This window comes from Tachypleus tridentatus, chromosome 6 (assembly GCF_004210375.1).
Source record: "Tachypleus tridentatus isolate NWPU-2018 chromosome 6, ASM421037v1, whole genome shotgun sequence".
Lineage (NCBI taxonomy): Eukaryota > Metazoa > Arthropoda > Merostomata > Xiphosura > Limulidae > Tachypleus > Tachypleus tridentatus.
In genome coordinates, this window is record NC_134830.1 from 141095333 (window position 1) to 141104650 (window position 9318).

The 9318-nt window shown below is 31.5% G+C and overlaps 1 protein-coding gene across 1 annotated transcript; it reads right to left on the bottom strand.

Moving 5' to 3' along the window:
• Positions 1–42: 42 nt before the first annotated feature.
• On the bottom strand, positions 43–6112 carry LOC143253865 (uncharacterized). Its single transcript, XM_076508354.1, has 5 exons — positions 5794–6112; positions 4515–4652; positions 3863–4000; positions 3146–3214; positions 43–2158 (listed from the first exon to the last, which is right to left on the bottom strand). The coding sequence occupies exons 1-5, from the start codon at positions 5800–5802 to the stop codon at positions 2081–2083; spliced, it is 432 nt and encodes a 143-aa protein (XP_076364469.1). The 5' UTR covers positions 5803–6112; the 3' UTR covers positions 43–2080.
• Positions 6113–9318: the final 3206 nt, after the last annotated feature.

The following is a 9318-nucleotide window of genomic DNA, read 5'->3' on the forward strand; positions in this document are numbered from 1 at the left end:
TGTGTAGGTCAGTGTATATATAAATATATATCAGTCAAGACATTGTTAGAATATTTCATTTATACCTTAACATCTGACGTGTTACAAATACATAAACTTGGATATTGTTTGCACATTTTCATAATGAATAATTCCAATTGATATTAAGTTGTTGAGGCAATGGCATTACAGTGTAAATTTATCATACTTAGTGTGGTGTGACTGGCCATGTTCATATAGAGATCTCAATTTCATGATCTGTCCATAGAATTGTGCTTTTTTTTAACATTCAACTATTCTGAATGTTATAGTACTAACAACTTCAATTGATTTTTCCAAGGTCAATTCATGCCCAATTTCTAAAGTGTGTTATAGTCACAGTAATTAAGCATATAATGACACTGAACTCCTTCCAAGTGTACGCACTAAGAAAATAAAGTAGTTTAGTTAAAAGTATTTATTTCTTACCACAAGTGGATATTGGATTGTTTTACCATCATCTAAAAAAATTCGTCTTGGCAATTTTAAGAAAATGAAAAAATCAGTCTTACAATTTTCCTATAAATTGTAACCTTTCTGATGTCACATTCCAAATTGATTGGATTTTGTTTATGTATACAAAGGAAGAAACTCCAATTCATGAACAATGATGTAAATATGTTCAACCGTAGGTAACAAGCTAAAGCATTTACCTTTCACAAAAAAACAACAATGAATTTAAAAATATGGTGCTCTATTGAAATGATGTAACAAAAACTAATGATACACAGAATATAAATTCAGAAGTTCCAGGTTAATATATGTCTCAAACACTTGTACACAACCCACTTGAGAAAACAATGCAAGAAAAATTGTGAAACAATTTGTGCTGCACACCAATGAGTATACCTGCACTGTTCCTGCATAGGACACGTTAAAACTTTCTGGTCTGTTTTTTTACATCACAGGATACAGTTGTATGAAAAAGATTTGACATTGTGTCTGTTTCTCAATATTCATTCCAAGCTATGGAGGACGATCTGTATTGGCAACAATAATTTTAAAGAGGAAATACAGCCAGTCAACTCCAAGTTCAAGACTTCTCTTTTAACAGCAAACAACGAGATTGACTGGCACATTATAAGCCCACGTTTTGTGATGAATTTTAACCTGGCAGGTCAAACCATCCCACTGTCCCATTGTGGAACAATGCCTTGTGCTAAGACTGAAATGACTATACTACTGTTTACTGCATAAGAAATGGTGAAAGTTTCCAAACTTCTAACACATTGTTTATATAATTTACTCAAGAATATTTGATTTTGTGAAACAACACCTAGTGCTGAGACAGAGTATACTGTTACATTTTCTGAATAATAAATAATGAAACTTAACAAAATACTAACATACCATCCATCTTACTGTATTAGGTTTTAACACAGAATTCCAAATATAATAGAAACTTTATCTTAACCTTCAAAATTACTTAATATAACAGCATCACTGATATTACAATACTTTGATTCTTCCATTATGTAAACTTCAACAGTTTCTTTTAATACTTATTTTAGGATCTTAAAATAAGCTTAATATTATGAACCAATTAAAGATCCTTGTGTTTATTACAATATCTAGCAGTAAATTTGGGTGATAGAAGACAAGTAACAAAAAACGTTATGAATTTAAAATAGATGCACAGGTAATATCCTTCATTTAAATTACGCTGTGTTCTTTTTACTTGTTTTAATTACATACATACAAATGACAATGCACTTTTAGTAATGGTAACAAACAATACAGTGATAACAAACAAGTGAATCATCTAACCTAATTAAACTTGTTGCATTTCTTCCAGTAAATGTTTAAAAACAGAACAACGTGTAACATATCAATCCAACTGAGTTTATGATATAGTTTACTCTCATCCATTAAAACACTGGTCTGTATACTGACATGTTAATACATAGTATTTCATTACGTGTCTTCACTCTGTATTGTACATCTGTCAGGCCTATTTAAACAGCAATATTATGTTACTATACAATACAAACTATATATATATACAACTGTCAGCTGTTTAAGATGGAACACAGCCATGTCCTTCCTCTTGGCTGGATGAACTTTACTTAAACGACACTGTGCAACATACACAGTTGAAGCTATCACACTGTGGCTCACAGGTAATGTTGCAATTCCCACACTGAAAAGAAAGTCATTATAATAAATATTTTTAGAAACAAAAAATTACAAGAACTATACTACCTATATTTATCATAAACAGTTGTTAGAAACATAAGTAACATGAACAACAGTTACCAAGAGTGTGCAGGACAATACTACCCTTGTTCACCATAAACAGTTTCTTACAAACATAAGTAACATGAACAACAGTTATTGACAGTACACAGGACAATACTATGTTTACCATAAACAGTTTCTTACAAACATAGGTTACACGTACAATAGTTATCAACATTCACAGGATGGTGTGTTAGAGCTACACTTTCAGTACAGTAATTTTAAAAGTAAATACTAAACACGTAATTAGAGACACAAGAATCTTTTTATAATTATTTAAGATTTGTTTTCTTGTTGCTGTTATTTTTGTTAAGTGGTTTCCTTGTGAGAGAAACATTTCTTCAAGAAGTCACACAATGATACTTTCCATTACACGTGCAACAAACGGTGACCTATATTACACTGCACGATGATGATGGACCATGCATGTTACCAACCACACAAAATGTTTTTCATTGGGTAAATCAGCAACAAATGTACCAACATGATATCATTAATAAATATAAAACAAGTTTAAATTAATTATAATTAGTTAATTAAAAATAAACAAAATTGCTTGTTTTTTCATTATATATAAAAAAAGCAGTTAATATATAATTTATACAAATTCCATACTAAATCAGTTTGTAAAAACAGGTTTATCTATTTTAACTGCAGTTGAACAGGCAAATTTATGAAGAAGTAAAACACCTTTCTGAAGCATACTTGTTCCAGGAGACAAGCACATTCAAAAATAATTTTCTTAGCCTATTTTCTAAACAAAAAGTATATTCAGACAATACTTAGAACATGCAAGTGTTTAGCTTTGTTTTTGACAAACTGTGGTAGAATAATTACTTTAAAAGAATGCCATCTATACTGTGCTTGTTCTAACAAACAAAGTACTTACATCCCAACTGGGAGACAGGCAACATTCTGGATTAGCAGTTGGACAACTTGGGCATGAGCAGTTGACTTCCTAAAGAAACAAAGATAATGAATATTTGAAAAGCAACTGTTTCTGTACTGAATATACAAGAAAAATAACCTAGAGAGTTATTAATCTATTATCAGAACTACAAACACACAAAGTTAAGGAAATCACACAAGGGCAACAGAAAACATGAGCCTTCATTCAACAATCTATTTGTTTCAAATCTTCTCTTTGGCCTTTCAACCTTGCCACAATCATCTTGTTTGAAAAGTCCCTATAAATAAAGAACTATATACTATAAGTAAATAAACAGCATTAACACTATGCAAATATAGGTTCACAGTGGTGAAAATAAAACATAAATGAAAACATCATACACCTTAAAGTTTAATACAGAACAAAATGTGATTATTTTATCTGGTGTTTCCATTTATAGCAATCTTTGAAGCTATTTCTTTCCAGGAGGTTTCATTTGCTACTATTCTCAGATGAAAATTTATAGTATGTATTCCAGTTTTAGTTCTTTATTTACAGTCTTGTAAAAACTACCAACATCTGAATTTCCACTTAACAAAACAGATTTGATTATCCTGTTAGCTGTTTAAAGAATAACAATTTAAACAAACATACAAATTTGATTTCCTCACAGATAATTTTCCTTCAAGTATAATTCAAAATAAGGTTGTTTTTTACCTCTTTCTTTGGACAGAGAGCATCTAAACAGTAGTCTACACTGGGAACAGAGCAGTCACATGTTTCAGCACAGGTACGACACCAATAGCAACAATCATAAGATTCACCTTTGCATCCTTCCCCACAAAACCCTCGAGCCTGGGAATCAAATATATACACAGGAAATGTGTCACAAGCACAAAAACTCCTCATTTCTTATAAAAAAAACTTTATATAGCTCACATAGGCTATTTTATATGTAAAGTTGGCCCATCTATAGAGAATTATGTCAAAAATACTCCTTGAAACATCATAAGTAATAACACTTTTCCCTAAAAATATTTTTGTTTGTTTTAAATGTTCTAAAAGAATAAGTTAACTTCACATACATATAAGTGCTTTCTTTATTTCTTAACAAGTGAAGGTTTTCAATATATAAAAACAAAACTTTTATTATTGTAAAAGCTATAGACTTACAGATAATAATTTATCTGAAGGTCTTGAGTCCAGTGAATGGTGCATTTTAAAATTCATGTGTTACCAATTCAAACTGTTTTGTATAAACTAAGATATCTTTACAAAATCACAAAATATTTTTATACTAATAAATCCAGTAATAACTACATATACACAAGTTATTTCAATCCAAGTGTAATTCAAAAGTAACACTTACAAGTAACTGTTGTCTGACTAACAGGGCAATCACCACAAAGAACAAATAACCAACAATAGCTAAGATTAAGATTCCTGCTGGGGGAACGAACAGACTTGATCTTACTAATTCAGTTGGGGCTTCACTACTCGTCTCATTCTAAGAAAGAAACACACAGTATTAAATTGTGAACACAGATTTGTTAATAATTACAATATGTTGAGAAAATAACAATATTTATCTTAAAACCTTTGAACAAATTTCATAGTCCAATTTTCAGTATTAGTTGTAATTTATATTTAAAGATCTGTGAATTAACATGGAAAATACAATAGAAACTACAAAAACTGGAAGTACTTCAAGTGACCATATGAGGTTACAATAAGTGTTAAGTTGTAAACTAGAAGAGACCCTTAGTACTGTTTGTGATGAAAACCTTTCACTGTTCACTTCATCTACCAATACTGAAAGAAAGCTTTATTAGTTTCATACACTCACTAAGAAAACAGTGTGGTTCTTCTAAAAAATGTGTTTTTCACGTAAATTCCATAAATTGTAATTCTTGAAATATTTTGTAATTAAAAAAAAGAAGAAAAAAGCCAGAACTGTTTCTCAATACCACCCTTCAGTCTGGGCTAAAAAGATTATAACACAAAAAATTAACTTTTAAGAATTTACATGTATAAAGTAAGAATGGTTACATACTAAGTAAATAATATCAGAGTAATAGCCAAACAACTAATTTTGTTATGATAATTAAACAGTTTTGTTGTGATATGAAAATGTGAATTTCAGTACTATACCTAAGCAAGAAGTTTATTCTGATACCAAGTGAACCATTTCGGAATAAAGTTGCAGTTCTTTAAATAACATTACCTATAATTTGTTTTGTAGGTTTAAAAGCAAAATAAAACATATAACTGTTAATGTCTGATACTAATAGCATGATGAAAAAGAAATTTGCCATAAGATATTCCCATACCTCTCTAGTCCCAAATTCTAAAGAAATTATTTTGGGGAAATCTTGGTGTTTTGAAGCTGGTATCATTCATAACCATATCATCTCACACTTATGAATAATATTTTTATTTTATTATCAATACAAAAACAAATCTATCGGACTCAAAACTTAAAGAAAAAAACAATTGAGTTTTTAAATTTTTTATACTTCAGACTAATACTGTAACAGCCAAATTTTCTACATAGTTTTGAAGATTTGTTGTGTAAAAACATTACCTTCATATCTAAATTTCAGTTTAAAATTAATTTCTTTGTTTTTTAAGGTTAATCCAAAACCTACCGCACTCATGGAATAGAGGAGTAACTCTTGACAAGCAAAGATGTAGTGGGATACTTTTTTGAGAATACTTTGACCATACCTTTTCACTTTCTGATTTTCAGATTTATTCTTAATCGACACGTTAATTGCTTTTATACCATCAAATGTGGTGTTCTAAGAGACATTGTTCCTATAACAACTAACTCATATTTTTCATTGACTGTTCACGAGAAACACGTATACTATCAATTCTGAATCCACACACATACATTCACACTCAACTGCTATCTGGAGCCACACACCACTCTCGCCTGTGTAAGCTACAACCTACCCTGGTGTTAGGTTTTAATAGGGACCGAAGTTATTAAACACAAATTCCTATTAAACTATTAATTATCATCTTTAATAAATAATTTCAACATAAGTTTTTTAATAATTAAAAAAATCAGTTGTTACTTATGCTTAAACACTAAATTAACAGTTCCTTTTCAGAAAATAATTCTATACTGTTACTAAAAACATAAGCTAGACTTTTGCCGACTTTATGTGTTTAAAATATTTTTTCCTGTTCCATCTAACAGTGTACAAAGAATATTACTACCAAACTTCCTCTCGTTGGACTCAGTAAATAGCCCCCACGTGGGTTTGCTATATGAAAACACACGCACACACATTATTATTAAATAAACTATTTCTATCTACAGAGAATACAACCCTATTTTATTTTTTAAAAAAACCTGTTAGATCTACTATTTCTAACAAAAATTAAAATGCCTATTTTGTAATACATGTTATTAGAAATCAATTTAGAGAAATTAATAATTCGTCATTTCTTTGTATTTGTTTTTCTTATAGCAAAAGCACATTGGACTATTTAACGTGTCCACCGAGGAGAATCGAATCCCTGATTTTAGCATCGTAAATCCGAAGACTTACTGCTGCCCAAAGAGATGGGAATACAGTGACGACAGAAAGTGTTCGTACCCCTGCGTCCCGAGTAGTTTTTTTTTCATAACTTAAAAAAGTGTCACGATTAGGATAATTAAAGCATAGTATATTATAAATATTATACTAACACACATCTACACAAATGGTTATGTAAATTGAACGACAAATAAACTGTTTATAAACAAATAACCAAACATAGGAGGGGCGGAAAGTGTTCGTGCGTCTACTTTAATGGTCAGTTGTGTAGCCTTTCAGGTGAATTACTTGGCTCAATCTCCCCTCATAGCTCTTCATGATCGTTTGACAGTATTCGACTGGTATTTTCTTCCATTCTTCTTTACAGAAGGCCTCCAACTCTTGCAAGTTTTTCGAATGACGCTGATGAATCCTTGTCTTCAACTCATGCCAAACTTTTTCAATTGGGTTGAGATCGGGTGACTGCGATGACCACTCCAGAACGCTTATATGGTTCCTCTGCAACCAGGATTGCACGTATTTCGACTTGTGCTTAGGGTCATTGTCATGCTGGAAGATCCAACGACGCCCAAACGGCAAGTTCCGAGCATCATTCTTGATATAAGTGCCTAATATATTAACGTACTCTTCTTTTTTCATGATTCCGTTGACGCGGTGAAGGCTGCCTAAACCAGAAGAGCTGAAGGAACTCCATAGCATGATCGAGCCACCTCCGTGTTTAACTGTAGGGACGGTGTTCTTTGGAAGATTTTGTTCCCCCTTCTTACGGAAAATATTGCAAACATTATTGTGGCCGAAAAGCTCGATTTTAGTCTCGTCTGACCACAGAATACTTTTCCAATAGGTAAAAGGTTTATCTACACGCTTTTTTGCATACCTCAATCGTGCTTCTAAATGAACAAGCTTTAAATATGGTGTTCTACGAGGACGGCATGCTTTGAACCCAGAAGAGGGTAACATGTTCGTAACTGTAGAGGTGCTTACTCCAACCCCAGTTTCCCTTACCAGTTTATGTATGTCATTGCGTATTAAACGAGGGTTTCTACTAACTTCTCTGAGAACCTTCCTGAAAGGCTACACAACTGATCTTTAAAGTAGATGCACGAACACTTACTGCTCCTCCTATTTTTGGCTATTTATAAATACGTTTATAAACAGTTTATTTGTCGTTTAATTTACGTAAAAAATGTATGCAGATGTGTGTTAGTATAATATTTATAATACACTATACGTCTATTAACCTAATCGTGATACTTTATAAGTTATGAGTAAAAAATTACTCGGGACGCAGGGGTACGAACACTTTCTATCGTAACTGTAGGTCCAGATAGAGACTTAACTATCATAATCTAGTCTAGCATTTGCATTCACGAAGGGTTTCTTTGACAGTGACTTGTAGCAGACAAATTATGGGTCTGCAACTCTGTTTTTACGAACCCCCAATTTGAAATACGTAATAAACAAATTAAAAGAAATGTTTAAAAAATCTGTAATTTTCTCATGAATGTTGAGCTTATGGATTAGTAGTGTTTCGCCAACATTCGGCATATCGAAAGCGGCGTATTTCTTTTAGTCATTCAGTTTAAAACCTGAGTACGCATGACATTCCTTCAGAGGTTGTGTTATCAAATCAGTAAACATGAATACGTTATTCTTCAAATCTTAATGTTTTATGCTGTTGTTATTTTAAATATGTTATTTCTCTGCAAATGTTGGTTATTTTTGTTTGTTTAATTGTTTTTGTCTACATATTATTAACTAGGGTTTTGGCTGTTCGTCAGGAACAACCACTGTCAATTTTTTGTTTACTATAGTCTGGCTGCATAGTGGATTTAACTGTCACTCTTATAAGATGGAGCGTATTTTTTCTATAACGTGCTTCAAACCACGAAATAAAAAACTGGGCTTTAAACGTTGATCAAATGTACCGTGTCCTCTACAGATTAGAAAAAAAACTTTATTTTTTTCGTTTTCAACTTGTTGTAGTGAAGTTTCATTTAATTTGAAATCTTTCTTTGAAAGATTCTGTATGTTACAGCTATTTAATAAAAATACATAACCGAAAAGGTCGCAAGTTTTTTTGTAATTTTTAATATCTCATTTAGTCAGCTGAACTACAAAAACAGGAAAATTGCGTACCTCATGTTAACATTTCTTGAATAATTTTCCTACCATTAATTTCTTTCAAACAATCAACAAATGTAATATGTAAATAAAATATTTATTCTTAATTATTTTCCTGAGAAATATATAACATCCTTAATTTCTACCTAATTTTAACATAAACATATTGGTTAGTGTGCCACTAAGTGTTCATTGTTAAAGGCAAATGAGTTACATTGTTATTTGTAGTATAAATAAATGCTTTTTTAAAATGCAATTAAATCTAAGATGCTGCACTAATTAATATTTCTTTCAACCGTAAACAGAGAATTGTATGATTTGGTTGCTAAACGTTTTTTCCTTGAATTCTCTGTATCGTTTCTTTGTAAGCATCAAGCTCTATAGCAATCAAGGTCTCATGAACCGGAAGACAAACAGCCCAGTGTCTTGATGCCACTAGTTTTGTAAGGATGCAATTGAAGCTTTGGGCCTGGCATGGCCAAGCGCGTAAGGCATGCG